This window comes from Esox lucius, chromosome 25 (genome assembly GCF_011004845.1).
Source record: "Esox lucius isolate fEsoLuc1 chromosome 25, fEsoLuc1.pri, whole genome shotgun sequence".
Taxonomy (NCBI): domain Eukaryota; kingdom Metazoa; phylum Chordata; class Actinopteri; order Esociformes; family Esocidae; genus Esox; species Esox lucius.
The window spans coordinates 6,100,491-6,117,478 of NC_047593.1; the positions used below are offsets into that span (position 1 = coordinate 6,100,491).

Genomic DNA, 16,988 nt, shown 5'->3' on the forward strand with positions numbered 1-16,988 from the left:
TAGGGAGCAAACAAGGCACGGTTGAAACCAATAAGGACAAGCACAGGTTGCGGGTAAGAACACAAACAAAAACCAAACATGACGGGCTACAATCAAAACCAAAGCCGAACAGAACCTCACACAATGGTTAAATTAACCCCTCTCTGACATCCTTTTCGGCAGAAAACCACACCAGTTTAAGGAAAGTCTCTGCTCCAAATATCAGAGATATTCCAAGTATTATAAGGAAGGAACACAACAGTAGGCTGCTTAGTTTCATAGTGGTGGAATAAAACAGTAAGACATTTGTTAAAAATGGCTTCATTTATTGTTGTTCTAAAGCATTTTATAGAATTACATGAAAATAAAAATGATCAGCATTCGTGTGTTTTCTTTTAGCTTCCATGTCATAGTAAAATAAATTTGGGGCTTGTCTGACTTTTTAATAATACAGTTTGATATGCATATCACTTCACTACATTGGCTAGCAGATTGAGTTGTACTTAAATAACACAATGGTTCTTTGGCCAATTCTATGATAAATCAATCATTACTAATCATAACTACATTATGATTGAAAGTACTCATCTACGATAATATATGCTAATGCTATTGCTAATTGATAAGGTACTTCAGGCATAACCACAACCTTATTGGGGGATTTTGTTATGTTATGACATTTTAAGAGGTCTCTCGCATACCCAGTAAGTTGTAATTGAGCATGGCTCATCTTTCCATGATCGTAAAATTTGCCAGAAATTATCATTAATCTTTTTGAAGACTCCACAGTTCTCATTCCATTTGGCGTTGTTTGGTTCTCCAAGTCTCCAGAACCTAAAGTCAGAACCAGAAACTTAATGATATTAATGACAAGAAACTACAAAAGATTTTTGTCAAATATTCCTCACGTTTGGGTTGGTGTAGTTTCATCCACCCATTTCCAGGTCCCCTCCTTCTCTGTGTCAGTCAAACCAATCCAAAAATGGTTTCCCAGTTGGTTTAGAAACACCTGGAAAGAGCATGATTTTTAGTTTATTATGTCTGCCTGTCTCCTTCTCCACTTTATTCCTACTTCTCTGCTCTCTTACCTGTTCTTCTCTGCTGTTTATAATCACCAGGTCTGCTCCTCTATTCATACAGTCTGCTCTGCTTTCCTTCCACGTTTTACTCTCAAGTGAAAGGTAATAACAACTTAATTGAAATCTTCTCCATCCAGAACAGCATCCTTCAGAAACATGTGGATCCATATAGTCACAAATACAGAGAAATAAATGTTCAACATGCACAGTCCTTTGACATTATTTGAAAATCACAGTTGTTATGATAGGATAGATACTCACCCAGTTCTTCTTCTATCTTTTTCTCCAGCTCAGAAATTCTCCTTTGTGACTGATATTTTTCACTGGTGCAGCTATTCTGTATATGGTCTCTCTCTCTAGTCAAGGCGATACAATTTCTCTGTAATTGGTCTCTCTCTCTGATAATGGCAAAGTAATTACTTTTCAACTCATCTCTATCTTTGGTCATAGAAATAACATTACTTTGTAACTGGTCTCTTTCTTTAATCATGCCGTTATAACTGGTTTGTAGCTTATCTTTCCCTCTCTTCAATTGGTCTTTCTCTTGAGTCAGGTTTCCACAACTTCTAAGAGTTGTTTCTTTCTCTGTGGTGTCGTTGGTTGTTAGAAGAACAAGTCGACTGTAGTCTCCATCTGTGATGAAGGAGAGAGCTGTTATCTGTCTGTCTCTTACTTTAATAAAACCTGTGCCAGTTGAATACTCACAATGTACAGACAGGCTTATGACTGTAGCCAGTAGGAGAACACACAGCAGTCCCAGAGAAACAGTAACCAGTCTGGAAGGCTGAGAGTTCTTATTCCCAGTCTTCAGTCCTGCAGGTGTGAACAAAGAAGTGGTTAAATTCACCTGACCTTTTCATATCTATTATTTTCTACCTCAGCAGCTCTTAAATGAAGAGGAACTAATGTTATGCATTTTCTTAGGGCTTCTTTACATAAAACATTCAAATTACATGGTAGTAAAGGTTTTTATTGTTTTGGTTTTTAGTAATGTGTTTTTTAAAGAAACAACATAACATCAGAAACACTTTTTTACATCACTTTGTTTTACATTCATTTTGTACGATTAAAGCGTTTGTGTCAGTCATGATAACTCTTAAAATAAGAATCGTAGACACACTTACTTGTTCCAACCTGTGGATTGTGGTGTAAAAACACATCAACTGTAGTCAGATCATTACAGTCTTTCACACTGACATCCTCTATGTTGTTATAGATGTCCTCTTCTATGTCCATATCTCAGTAATTTACTGTCTAAAATGTATTTTCCTCTGTCCCTTTCTGCTGTCTTTCTTGCTGTCACTGATTATCTGGAGGTAGCTTCAGCCCAAATGACAATGAGGATGAAAGGATCAGGTGTAAATGTATGTTTCTGTGAGTGTAGGTTTTTGGTTTGTGTGGGTGAGTTCCCTATTTGAAGATAGAATCGCAACCACATAAAATATATTATTTAGGTAAAATATACACTATGCAAATGGGAATTTATTGTTTTTTATTCTAAATCATCACAAACATTGTGGTTGAATCAGAGTTATGAAATTTGAATTCTTATTGACCTTTATCACTGGCTATGAAACAAGTAAATCCCATAAGTTCCATCGATTCTCTGTTGATTTCAGCTTTTTGAATTTGTGGAATTAAAGGCGTGGCAAAATTAGAAGCAAGACAACAGATACAGATACTCCTGTCCAGTGTTTCTGTTACAAGGAGCAGGTAAACCCAAATACAGACTCAGAGAGGGATAAGGAACTAAGGTATTTATTGGACGGCAGGGGAGCAGTGGCTGGTTAAGCAGGTCTGTAGTGGAATCAGAGGATGCAGTAGAGCAGGGGTCCAGGGCAGGGAAGCAGGGAAACGGGGGAGATGAGGGACTGGAGACAGGGACCGGAGGCAGAGCAGACAGATATGTAGTGGAGAGTAAGATAGCGTCAGGCTTGGGGAAACTGGCACAACAGGAGATCAAGATTATATTTAGTCATATATAATATACACTCACCTAAAGGATTATTAGGAACACCATACTAATACTGTGTTTGACCCCCTTTCGCCTTCAGAACTGCCTTCATTCTACGTGGCATTGATTCAACAAGGTGCTGAAAGCATTCTTTAGAAATGTTGGCCCATATTCATAGGATAGCATCTTGCAGTTGATGGAGATTTGTGGGATGCACATCCAGGGCACGAAGCTCCCATTCCACCACATCCCAAAGATGCTCTATTGGGTTGAGATCTGGTGACTGTGGGGGCCATTTCAGTACAGTGAACTCATTGTCATGTTCAAGAAACCAATTTGAAATGATTCGAGCTTTGTGACATGGTGCATTATCCTGCTGGAAGTAGCCATCAGAGGATGGGTACATGGTGGTCATAAAGGGATGGACATGGTCAGAAACAATGCTCAAGTAGGCCGTGGCATTTAAACGATGCCCAATTGGCACTAAGGGGCCAAAGTGTGCCAACATCCCCCACACCATTACACCACCACCACCAGCCTGCACAGTGGTAACAAGGCATGATGGATCCATGTTCTCATTCTGTTTACGCCAAATTCTGACTCTACCATCTGAATGTCTCAACAGTAATCAAGACTCATCAGACCAGGCAACATTCTTCCAGTCTTCAACTGTCCAATTTTGCTGAGCTCGTGCAAATTGTAGCCTCTTTTTCCTATTTGTAGTGGAGATGAGTGGTACCCGGTGGGGTCTTCTGCTGTTGTAGCCCATCCACCTCAACGTTGTGCCTGTTGTGGCTTCACAAATGCTTTGCTGCATACCTCGGTTGTAACGAGTGTTTATTTCAGTCAAAGTTGCACTTCTATCAGCTTGAATCAGTTGACCCATTCTCCTCTGACCTCTAGCATCAACAAGGCATTTTCGCCCACAGGACTGCCGCATACTGGATGTTTTTCCTTTTTCACACCATTCTTTGTAAACCCTAGAAATGGTTGTACGTGAAAATCCCAGTAACTGAGCAGATTGTGAAATACTCAGACCAGCCCATCTGGCACCAACAACCATGCCACGCTCAAAATTGCTTAAATCACCTTTCTTTCCCATTCTGACATTCAGTTTGGAGTTCAGGAGATTGTCTTGACCAGGACCACACCCCTAAATGCATTGAAGCAACTGCCATGTGATTGGTTGATTAGTTAATTGCATTAATGAGAGATTGAACTGGTGTTCCTAATAATCCTTTAGGTGAGTGTATAACAACATGTCATATAAACATCTTGAAATGCAGACTGACTGGGCAGATGCTACGACCTGGCAGCATGGAAATGGCAGTGCTGTGTATTTGTAAAGGTCTTGATTTTTTAACAGGTTGCAGCTGGTGGATCTGCTCTGCCTCCTTCACACCTGTCTCCACTCACACAATCACCATAGAGAGGGAAAGAGCACTGGGAGAATGGTGGCAGATTATGGGAGAGACAGGATGAGAAGTAGAGGGCATGGCAGGGGGAGTAGATGTAACAACAGGATTTGAGAACTGTTGGCATTATCCTTGTTTTTTAAGTGGGTGTCAGACTTGACCCTTAGGCTCAATCAATTATGGAGGACCAAAGGAATCAAAATGATCCCCAATATAATTGGCATGTTTATGTTGGTTGGTTTACAATTTAAATGCAAATAGGTCCACTGTGACTGTTAATCATGTTTTTTTGTATTTTGTCCAAAATCCATTCCACTTGTGTTTCATAAAAAATAAGTAATCTCTTAAAATCCATGTCATACTTTACTCAGAATGCTTCCTCCCATGGATAAGGTGATTTTTTTTTTGCAGCACAACATTTTGCTGTTAGGAGTGTGAGGTAAATGTCGTCTGGGTAGCTTTATAACTCTCTATAAGCAATGTCAAGACCATCCCACCACAAGTCCAGGCCTTCCCACTGCATAAACCTTGTGTCCCAGATGTCTACATCAGCGTCATCTGTGGTCAGATATGATTTTCTGGATTTTGGTTTTATATTCCGTCTCTCACAGTTGAAGAGTACCAAGATCTCGCGATACATGGCCCCATTCATTCTTTCCTTTACACAGATCAGTCGTCCTGGTCCCTTTGCAGAAAAACAGGCCCAAAGCATGATGTTTCCACCCCCATGCTTCACAGTAGGTATGGTGTTCTTTGGATGCAACTCAGCATTCTTTCTCCTCCAAAACACGATGAGTGGAGTTTTTACCAAAAAGTTCTATTTTGGTTTCATCTGACCATATGACATTCTCCCAATCCTCTTCTGGACCATCCAAATGCTCTCTAGCAAACCTCAGACGGGCCTGGACATGTACTGGCTTAAGCAGGGGGACAAGTCTGGCACTGCAGCATTTGAGTCCCTGGCCGCGTAGTGTTTTACTGATGGTAGCCTTTGGTCCCAGCTCTCTGCAGGTCATTCACTAGGTCCCCCCATGTGGTTCTGGGATTTTTGCTCACCATTCTTGTGATCATTTTGACCCCACGGGGTGAGATCTTGCGTGGAGCCCCGGATCGAGGGAGATTATCAGTGGTCTTGTATGTCTTCCATTTTCTTATAATTGCTCCCACAGTTGATTTCTTCACACCAAGCCGCTTACCTATTGCAGATTCAGTCTTCCCAGCCTGGTGCAGGTCTACAATTTTGTTTCTGGTTTCCTTAGACAGCTCTTTGGTCTTGGCCATATTGGAGTTTGGAGTGTGACTGTTTGAGGTTGTGGACAGGTGTCTTTCATACTGATAACAAGTTCAAACAGGTGCCATTGATTTGCCCACAGTTTTCTTTACCTTTACTGGTGCAACACGATCCATGACATTCAATATTTTGGCATTCAAATGATCCAGGAGTACATCAACTGACTCAGCACTTATTGTTGGAGAGATAGCTATGGCTTCAATAAATTGAGCATTGTTACTCTCATGAATGTATACCTTTTCTTAACAGAAACCAAGTTCACTGGAACATCCGGGGTGATCAGTGATTCAAAAAAGACAAAGAAATGATTAGACCCAGCCAAGTCTTTAACCATGACAGAGGAAATATCGAGACCTTTAGAGATCTAGAATGTGCCCTTGAGTGTGTGTACGCTCTATCACATGTTGAGTGTGATCAAAAGTGTCAAGTAGGTCAAAAAGTTACTTGGCATTATTGTCTTTACTATTATCTATGTGGATGTTAAAATCCTGTGTAATAATAAACAAGTTATAATCAACTGATATAACAGAGAGTATTTCAGCAAAATCATCAACAAAATTTGCAGAATATCGTGGAGGTCTGTAAATGGATAAAAAAAAAAATTGGGGGGTACCCTTCAATGTAAAACAGAGGTATTCAAAATAAATAAAATTACCAAGTGTATTTTCTTTGCACTGGAATGTATCTTTAAATAGGGCAGCCACTCCTTCTCCTTTCCTACCATTTCGACATGTATTCATATAGCCACATTTTTCAGGTGCTGTCTCTTTAAGAACAGTAGCACAACAATATTCTGTTAGCCACATTTCAGTGAGAAACATCAAATCTAGGTTGTAGGATATTATAATGTAATTTTGTTGGTGAGAGATCTTATATTAAATAAAGCCAGCTTAATAGATGTAATAGGGGTTCCTGGACTAGTCAGTTGACATGTTACAGTTAACAGATTAGATTACTTTATAAGTTGCATGCACTCGATTCCTTCGATTTTTTATCAACACGGGAATAGAGATACTGGGTCCTAGCTTGTACTCAAAACAGTCGGCATTGCTATTTTCACAATATCAGATGCCAATGAGGTTCTACAGGTCAGTAGGCTGATGTCATAATGAAGTTCTAGAAATGACCATTCCAAGTCCAAGAAGTAGTTTTATATTGGATTGAGATAGATGTCGTTAAGTGTTTTTAACTTTTAATTGTTTAATTTCAATTGATTTGTACTCCCAAAACCTGCCACCAAACACTATAGCCTGTGATGAAGAAAATTTCATATTGGGATTTGGACCACACCAGCCACACCCATCGCATAGTGCTGGTTGCCCCCATGTTGTCGTGTTCACAGGAAGCACATTTTTAATTCCCATTCAGATGGATGCTGAGGAACTGGTACAATCTCACTAGACTGTTCACAACTTTGAGGTCATGCTTATAGGCCACCTGGTTGATTTAAAAACCATGCTCAGACATAAATGTGTTAAACATGTTACAAGGTGAATGAAATGCAGACAGTGGGGTAGGCTTCATGGGGAGATGGTCTGTCAGGGGATCCAGAGATTGCTTGCTTTGGATAAACTGGCAGAGGACAAATTCCATAGGTTGGACAATGTCCAGTGCTATGTAAGTTACTCATTCTTGTGTTCAGTGGTGTTGATAGATACAAAGCCTTATGCATGTGTATACGAATAAACAGGTTGTTTGATATAGTTAATGAACAACACTGAGTGACAATAGGTGAGGGTAGGAAGGAAAATTGACCGGTATATCGAGAGCTTTGCCTTCCGGCTCAGCTCTCTTTTCATGAGTACATGACTCACAGCCACATGGTTCAACCTGTTCTGGGTCATCTCAGCCAGGACTTTAGCCTTCTCAAAGCACTGAAGTTTCTTTCCACCTGTGCTGCAGGAAGCTGGAGCTACTAGCAAAAGTCTCAACGGGATCTCCACTTGCTTGAACAGACTCCTGACCTCAGGCACCATTGGCATCAGTAGGTCCACCACATCCCCACAACTGCTGTACTGGTGGTTTGACTTGAACATCGCCAACCACACCTGTAAAAAGGGGAGAAGTGGCATGAATCTCAGGAATAAGGTTTTTATATAATATTATGCTTTTTTCTACTGAACAGAAGTGTGTCACCATAACAATATAAGTACTATACAAGTACAGTTTAGCTGATCACGGACTGAATTGCTGTTGTGCAGACGGTCCATCTAGTTGGACACAATGGCTTTAGGGATGTAGAGTGTGCAGCATTAGAGATTGAAACGTGACTGAAAATGTATTTAAACTTGACAGACTAGCCAAGTTGATCTGGTTGGCGCTAAACTTTCTTACTTTAAATGAAAGTAAGACAGAGATTCTTATGCGTGGACGAGGTAACTTGCTGGGTGATCCTCTTGGTACCCTAGGCCCTCTAACCGTTTGTTAAGAATCTGGGTTTTATCTTTGATAGCTCCTTCAAACTTGATAAGCAAATTAGTCTAGTAGTGAAATCTGGCTTCTTTCAGCTAAGACTTTTGGCAAAGGTTAAGGTCTATCTTGCTCCGAGGGATTTTGAGAAAGTTATTCATGCATTTATTACGTCTCGACTGGATTACTGTAATTTCTTGTACCTGGGGGTAGATCAGAAAACCACAAGTCAGCTCCAGTTAATACAAAAGGTTGCCGCTTGACTTTTAACCGGTATAAGAAAACGGGAGCACATAACACCAATTCTGGCCTCCTTCCATTGCATTCCTGTTCATTTCAGGATTGATTTTAAGATTTTAACGCTTGTCTTTAAGGTTTTAAATGGATTGGCCCCTTTATATCTGTCTGTACTTTTACATTGTCATTCTCTAGCCCGAGCACTGAGGTCAGCTAACCAGTTACTTCTAGTTGTCCCAAAAACCAGGCTAGAGGGGATCGAACTTTCGTAGTGCATGGGCCCATCCTCTGGAATAGCCTACCACTGCATATTTAAAATGCCCAGAATATACACAGTTTTAAGTCATTGCTAAAGACGCACCTTTTTACACTTGCTTTTAATCTTAGTTGAGTTGGCATTAAATGGCATTTCGTCTGTGTCTTGTTATGTGGATCTATGTCATTCTTTTCCTGTAAATGTCATATATTTTGTGTACTTTGATATTTAGTCCTGTACTGCACTTTGGTCAATGACAGTTGTTTTAAATGTGCTTCATAAATAGCTGATGGATGTAAAAGTTGTTCTCCACTAAAAAAAGTGCCTCTAGTTAGGTCCAGGACATGTTTTGTCTGTTTTGCTGGAAAATCTAGAAAAAGAAGAAAGAAAAGCTAGCTGATGGATGCAAATAATTTAGTTCCCTAACAAAAAGACCCATTAAACTATAACAGTTACATAACTATAACAGTACAGTTACATAACTATAACAGTTAAATAACTATACATAGTTAATTTATATACTCCTAATCTGTAAGACTGTTTTCGTGTTCTATTCAAGAAACGTACGTTAATGAGTTTCTTATATGGACTGTCACATGGATTTGAGACACAAACACCTAAAGTGTATTCCATGATCAGTGTCCACCTTGAATATATGAATACACAATGTTGACTTTCTTAACCAATATTGTATAGGCTCTTAAAGCCCAAATTTTCTTCTGAATTTTCTGACACAGTATTAGACATACTATTAGACAAATAATTCTCTGAGCATCGAGTTCCTGTCTAATCACGATGAATTAATGTTTTAAACACGTTAAGGAGAACATTGTTAATCTTCTATCCCATGTTTCAGGTCAGTGCATTTCAGGTAGAGCAGACAAATACTAATCATGGCACTGATCATCTTTGTGGATTAGAGATGAGTGTTTTTGTATGTAAAATCCAGCTCAGATGAAATGTTAAGGCTTTGCCTGACAAATAGTTTGTCTGAAGGTCTGATTAAAAAAAAAAATACTATCTGGGGCAAAGACAGGTCATAGACCCAATATATACACCCCCCCACCCACATTACTTCTATTAATTTTTAACTAGCAGGGACTAAAGCTATCGGAGGTTTGTTATGGCTATTTAATGAAAACTAAACCACGGATTACAGCTTTTGTCAAAACACAGACTAGACTTACGGTGAGTAACCATCTAAGAACAATTATGAGCTAGGGTGCTATTGTTTCTATAAGCTTTTCACAGTTATATTCCGTGGATGCTGCAAAGGAATGATGATTTAATGGTGTCAGGTCCTGGCTGGGGGCCTCTAAGCCTCTAAGCTCAAATTGTGGGCAGCTGCGCAACGCGGATAATAAAGACAGACAGCTAGCTGGCTAACAAATATATGCTATGTTTGAAAGATGTTTGTAGAGCATATTGGTAAAGAAAATTTACTGTAAAAAATAATCATGTCATGATGGATTTCAATGGGAGTTTCAATGGGAGTTTTATTTCAAGGGTGAACAGTAAATTCCGTTCATGTAAATGTAGCTGACTTTTCACAAGTTTCTATTTGAGCTGCAGTCCAATCTGATCTGTTTTGAGAGCCACAGGTCGTCGACACTGCTCTAACAGGTCTGACTGACCAAGGTCCATTAGTTATGCTCTTTCATTTTAACAATACCTATTGTAGAAAATAATTGATTATTTTTCAACATCCTATCAACAGGTTTATTTTCTTTGAGCCTGCATTGATCATGAAATACATTACAGGAGTATTGTTGCTCTTGGCAACGATAACTGCCAAAGTCAACAGTGGAAAGGTGGGTACCCCAGATTTAATACATTACTTGAGCTCTATATACAGTCACCCAAAGCTGTATGTAGGCATTGCTATTATGAACTCGCTACCAACACAAATGGAATAGTAAATTGCTTCTTTTTTTTCAAACCAATGGATTATGATCTGGAAAAAATACAAATGTATATATATATACACTGTTTATTTTAACCCTATTTAGCAATCCTTCACTGACAAAATTTAAACTCTACAGCTTTACTCAGCAGTGCTATACTGATTTCTAATTCTGGTTAGCCTCCCTTAGCAGTGTCAACAATGATTTCTAATGCTGGTTAGCCTTCCTTATCAGTGTCAACAATGGTTTCTAATGCTGGTTAGCCTCCTTTAGCAGTGTCAATGATTTCTAATGTTGTATATTCGTCTCAGCAGTGCCAGTGCAAGTGTGACGAAGAGAGGCTGGACAGAGAACCAAGCTCTGTAGACGACCGCTACGCTACGTGCCGGGAGGAGATGATGGGGAACATCACCAATGGCGATCTGTTGTCTAGGGAACTCCAGGCCGACCCCTCCTTCGCTGATGCCTGGCTGGAGGCTGGAAGCTGCAATAGGACCGTGGCAAACCTCACCAAATTGCACATTACAGCGCTGAGCGTTTACACAAACGAAAACCGCACCTTCCCTGAGATGTTCGACACAGACACCCGATCATTTGGCCCTGACGTCAATGTCTACCGCCGGTACTTCCCGTACAAGTCCCTCCACTTCCTGCTGACTGATGCTCTGCGGCTCCTGAGGGCGGGGAACGAAGCGGAGTCTGACCAGGAGGGAACAGGCTGCCTGCTGGTGTACACTAGGAGTAGACGCAGCGGCGACATGCAAGGGGAGGTGGGAGATCCGGTGCGTATCGGGCATTTCATCCTGGCGTCCACGCGGCGCTACAGTGCCAGCTTTGACCTGACCATCCGGACCTGTCACGGCACCATACTGCCCCAGTTCACTTCACTCCACTGCCGCTCCTATTCGGGCCTTAACGTGCTGGTACCGCCCTACGAGTTGTTCAGGGTGGCAGCAGTGAAGAAAGGATATCGCAAATGGGAAAATGACATGGCAAGGGAGTTCTACCTGGAGTCCATTGGCACTTTGAACACACTCAACTGTGCTATGACCTCTGTCATGTAAGTTCCAAATCAGTACAAACCACTAAGCGAATAAAGTCTGTTTGCTTGAATTACCAATTCATTGATTTATTTACGTCTTTCAGTATTTCAGTCACAGTTCTTACCAGACTAAGAATCATATGCAGTGATTAGAATCATCCCTCCCTCTGTCTCTCCATATAAAGCTCCCTAACAATTTAAACACAGTGAAAGATTTCCACATTTAGTGAAAGTTAGTGAAAATACACTCTGAATATGGGAAACACAATAATACATGCAAATGTTTTAGGAAAATGTTACCAAAACAAACCAATTGTCCCTATAACACAGCCATACTAAACTGTAGACAGTAATTCTACAGGCTACAAATGGTGTTGTCTAAAGAAATGCTTGGAAAAGTGTTTATGTTTGAACTCCTTGCAATTCGTTCCATGTGGCAGTACTCTGTAAGGAAGTCTCTCTAGTAGACACATACAGTGGGGATGATATTTCTATTCCATCTGCCAGTGTCTGTCTCCCAATACGGTCTGCATCCTCCAAAAGCCCCACATGCTCATCCGGCGTGTCCAACTCAACCGTTCCTTCTCCCTGAACACCTCCCGCTCCAGTTCCCCCCCTGCCCAAAGCATGTATGCTAGCTCCCAGCACTGGTCGGGCTCCAACAGAAACCCCCAGCGGGACACTGAGGACAGGTAACGGCGGACCTCTCTGCCCAGCGAGGCTTCCCTCAGCTCCCGCAGACCGAGGAGGAGTGTCAGTGTGGTCTGGGGGTAAGTCTCATCCTTAATCTCCTGCTTTATGAGCTCTACAGTGGCCTCTGCAGCTCGTTTGAAGCCTGTCACTTTTGAACTTCTCCTAGGGCACGCTAGGTCTAAGACGGTCTGATTGGGCGTCGATGAGAGACCAAGGAGAAAGCAAAGGAAGAGGTCGTACTTTCCATGCGTGTTCCGCAAAACCATGTCCACGGAGCATTTGTGGAGGTCGGAAAGTGTTGCTCTCCTAAAAGTCCCTTTTAAACAATCAAGTAGTGTATCTGGTTTGAGTAGCAGGTTTCTCCTTTTGTTCGTGCAGGAAGAAAACACATGCAGAGCAGCAAGGTAGTCTTGAACTCCTGTGTAAGCGAAGCTGTACATTTTCTCTGGGTAGGTCTCACACCCTGTAATAAGTGGCCGACACAACCCCTGGAATGCAGAACTTTCTGCGATGTCAACTCCGCATTCTTTCAAATTGCTTCCGCTGAATATGAGGCTTCCTTTCTCCAGTTGTAGAAAAGCCAGCTTCCCCAGTTTACGAACATCCTCTCTGATAGTTTCTGAGCGTTCACCATTTTCGTCTTTTCCCCCTAAACCAATTAGAATTAGCAAAAAATGAGTGTAAAGTTACGTTTGAGTATCCATCTCGAGACTCTCTCCATCCTCTGTGCTTTCCATAATGGCCGCCAACATCTCACAACACAAAGGCGTCTGGCACAGGACGCAGAGGTTCCTCGTTGACTCGGGCAGTAGCTTTGCACACCTGACCCTCGTCGGCCTCTGCTTGAAGAACATCCTCTTCTTCTCACTTGCAGTGGGCATGTCTGAAGGCGGCCTAACCAGGTGTACGGCACTGTGCCTGTCATCGTGCCATTGGATGTCCCCCTCAGTGATGAGACGGTCCACATAGGCCTGTGTAAGGGGGAGCTTCTGCCTCTCCTGTCCTGATGGAGTTCTGTCACACAATGACACATACCTCTCTCTTAGCTCTAAATGCTATTTTATAGATTATAATGAATGGATAGTTTGTTAGGGCAAATACAGAAAGGTGATGCCGTAGGTGATCCAGTTGCCAAAGCCACTGCCTGGGTCTACATGTTATGCTGAAGCATGGGATCAAATCCAGCCCACAGATCTTTCCAGAAAAACTCTATTTTTCTCCACTATAGGTCAATAAAGATTACTTAAAATAATATATACAGTGCCAGTGAAGTGTCAAAGTCACTTTAAAAATAATTCCTGCAACAACATTATCAAATAAAATCTGTAGCATTTATTTGACGTTTTTTATGTGAGTGTATGCCTACAAGATAGAAACATTCTGAAGGGGAAAAAAACCTAATGAATTCAGGTGTAATCTTGGTATGCACAGTGGGATTAGCAACAGACTGAAGTGTCAAAGTTAGGCAGACACCTCTGTAATTCATGAGAAGATCCTTACTGCCGCTTATCGGAGATACGGCTGTATGTTCTCCATCGGTGTGTGGCAGAGTCGCCCCCTGTTGGTCAGAACACTCCATCGCATTTTGAGCCATGCTGCTGTGACAATCTGTGGGGTGTGACTGGGGAACAGTTGTATCAACTTGTAGGGGGGTTCTCCATTTTAAAGGAGGGATTGTCACAGCACATGCCACAACTTGACTTTGCACCTGGCTCAGTTAGAGAGACAGGATTAAAACCCAATTTTTAACATACAAATGAAACTGCCGCCTATACAGCAGAAAGAAACCTGCTGTCTCCAACCCCCTAATGTTCTAGTTAGGACAATAGAATGTAAATTACTGTAACCTTGTTAAGATTTCACATCTGTATGCATGAACCTGTTGATCTGTGACCGAAAATAACCCCAAAGGGGAAGAGTTTAGAGTATGCCCTTCTTTCATTGGACAGCGAAAACAAAGAGATTTGTCCAACATGTCACCATGCCATCGAAGAGCCAATAACGATAGGTTTTACTCACGAGAGTGAAAAGTAACCGCCCCTGTGGCGGGAGAAACAAAACCAATGGTTAATCTTCATTCGGCGCGAATATTTGCGGAAGCTTGAGGGTTAAAACACGTATTTGACCGCTGCAGTGTAATTCATGTATTCTGACTTATTATTTCCTATTAATAAATCTTTGTATTAAATTTTCATTCAGACCGAAGCCTCGTCCTTCTTCAGAGATTCTGATACACATAAATTCTTAACAGTTGTCTTGCATGAACCGCATGTTTGAGATCTCCCCAGAGTGGCTCAATAATATTAAGAACAGGAGACACTGATGGCCACTCCAGAACCTTCAACTTTTTCTACTGTAACCACTGGAGGGTCAACTTGGCCTTGTGCTTAGGTTCATTGTCGTGCTGGAAAGTCAAAGAGCGTCCCATGCGCAGCTTTGGTGCAAAACGATGCACATTTTCTGCCAGTATTTTCTTGTTGACTCCTCTCCAAACACAGCGCTTATGGTTGTGACCATAAATCTCTATTTTGGTCTCGTCACTCCAAATTACAGTGTGCCAGAAGCTGTGAGACGTGTCAAGGTGTTGTCGGGCATATTGTAAGCAGGCTTTTTTGTGGCAACTTGGCCATGCAGCAAATCTTTGTTCAAGTATCATCATATTGTGCTCCTTGAAACAACCACATCATCTTTTCCAGAGCCGCCTGTATTTCTCCTCAAAGTTCAAAAGGTTTATTTGTCATTTGCAATAACAAGTTACGGCAATGAAAGGCTTGGTTTTCCTACTTCCGCCAGTGCAGTTAAAAGTTAAAAAGTTAAAGTAATTATAATAAAAAAAAATAAGATAACACAATCAATCAGTAATAACAATATACAAAACACACATCAATAATAATAACTATACAACTATACAACCGTAGTGCAATGTAAAAGTGACAGGTGTGCATGATATTAGTGGCAGAAGTGCATGATATAAAGTGACAGGTGTGCATGGACCGAGTTGAGCAGCCTTGCAGCCTGTGGAAAGAAGCTGTCCCGTAGCCTGTTTGTTTTGGACTGAATACTCCTGTACCTTCTGCCTGACGGCAGCATGGTAAACAGTCCGTGGCATGGGTGGCTGGGATCTGTAATGATCTGTTTGCTCCTCCTCCTACACCTCTCTATGTAGAGATCTTGCAGGGATGGCAGGTCAGACCTTGTGATGCTCTCTGCTGTTTTAATCACCCTCTGAAATGCTTTGCAGTCGAGGGCTGTGCAGCTGCCATACCAGGTGGTGACACAGCCGGTCAGGATACTCTTGATAGTGCGTCTGTAGAAGTTGGTGAGTATAGCTAACAAACGCATTTAATATTTATACACAGACACTAATTGCAAATTAAAAAGCCACAGGTGTGGGAAATGAACCTTTAATTTCCATTTTAACCCTTGTGTGTCACCTTATGTGTCTGTAACAAGGCCAAACATTAAAGGGTATGTCAACTTTTGATCAGGGCCATTTGGGTGATTTCTGTTATTATTATGATTTAAATAGGAGCCAAACAACTATGTTAAAATAAATGGCTTCATATGATGACTATCCTTATATAAATGACTGTTTTTTTTCCATGATCGGTCATATTTTCCAAATCAATGCCAAAATCTCACAATTTCTGCCAGGGCTAGGCAAACTTATGAGCACAACTGTATATATAGAAGGAATATATATACATATACATATACATATCAGCCATAACATTATGACCACCTGCCTAATATTGTGTAGGTCCCCTTTTGCTACCAAAACATCCCTGACCCGTTGAGGCATGGACTCCACTATACCTCTGAACGTGTGCTGTGGTATCTGGAACCAAGACGTTAGCAGCAGATCCTGTAAGTTGCAAGGTGGGGCCTCCATGGATCAGACTTGTTTCTCCAGCGTACCCCAAAGATGTGCGATTGGATTGAGATCTGGGGAATTGGGAGGCCAAGTCAACACCTTGAACTCGTTGTTGTGTTCCCCAAACCATTCCTGAACAATTTTTGCTTTGTGGCAGGGCGCATTATCCTGCTGAAAGAGGCCAATGCCATCAGGGAATACCGTTGCCATGAAACGCTGCACATGGTCTGCAACAATGCTCAGGTAGGTGGTACGTGTCAAAGTAACATCCACATGAATGGCAGGACCCAAGGTTTCCCAGCAGAACATTGCCCAAAGCATCACAAGTCCGTCGGCTTGCCTTCTTCCCATAGTGCATTCTGGTGCCGTATGTTCTAAAGGTAAGCAATGCACAGGCACCCGGCCATCCACCTGATGTAAAAAAAAAAACGTGATTCATCAGACCAGACCACTTCTTCCATTGCTCTGTGTTCCAGTTCTGATGCTCACGTGCCAAAAACATCTAAAAAAAAACAGCTCTGTTCTGGAACAGCGTTCTTTGGACAGATTAAACTATGATCAACCTGTACCAGAATGATGGGAAGAAAAGAGTATAGAGAAGGCTTGGAACGGCTCATGATCCGAAGCATACCACATCATCTGCAAAAACAGCTGGATGAATTCTGAAGTGTATAGGGATATATTGTCTGACCAGATTCAGCCAAAACCAGCTAAGTAGATTGGATGGCGCTTCACTTTACAGATGGACAATGAGATAGACATTTATCCAAAACATACTGCAAAAGCAACCCATGAGTTTTTTAAGGCAAATAAGTAAGATATTCTGAAATGGCAGAGTCAATCACCTGATCTCAA

At 41.4% G+C, this 16,988-nt stretch overlaps 2 protein-coding genes across 4 annotated transcripts; one reads left to right on the plus strand and one right to left on the minus strand.

Annotated features, from left to right (window-relative positions):
* Window positions 1-345: 345 nt before the first annotated feature.
* On the minus strand, window positions 346-2,365 carry LOC109615132 (C-type lectin domain family 4 member K). 2 transcript variants are annotated; one of them, XM_034291244.1, is made up of 6 exons: window positions 2,183-2,365; window positions 1,764-1,871; window positions 1,320-1,691; window positions 1,068-1,204; window positions 888-988; window positions 346-813 (listed from the first exon to the last, which is right to left on the minus strand). In XM_034291244.1, the coding sequence occupies exons 1-6, from the start codon at window positions 2,292-2,294 to the stop codon at window positions 651-653; spliced, it is 993 nt and encodes a 330-aa protein (XP_034147135.1). In that variant the 5' UTR covers window positions 2,295-2,365; the 3' UTR covers window positions 346-650. The 2 variants fall into 2 exon arrangements, with proteins under 2 accessions (XP_034147135.1, XP_034147136.1); XM_034291245.1 differs by having other exon boundaries at window positions 737-988.
* A 7,344-nt stretch (window positions 2,366-9,709) lies between these two features.
* Window positions 9,710-11,633, plus strand: LOC105030293 (ecto-ADP-ribosyltransferase 4). 2 transcript variants are annotated; one of them, XM_010904043.4, is made up of 3 exons: window positions 9,710-9,808; window positions 10,338-10,431; window positions 10,836-11,633. In XM_010904043.4, exons 2-3 carry the CDS (start codon window positions 10,366-10,368, stop codon window positions 11,586-11,588), a joined length of 819 nt encoding a protein of 272 aa, XP_010902345.2. In that variant the 5' UTR covers window positions 9,710-9,808; window positions 10,338-10,365; the 3' UTR covers window positions 11,589-11,633. The 2 variants fall into 2 exon arrangements, with proteins under 2 accessions (XP_010902345.2, XP_010902346.2); XM_010904044.4 differs by having other exon boundaries at window positions 10,839-11,629.
* Window positions 11,634-16,988: the final 5,355 nt, after the last annotated feature.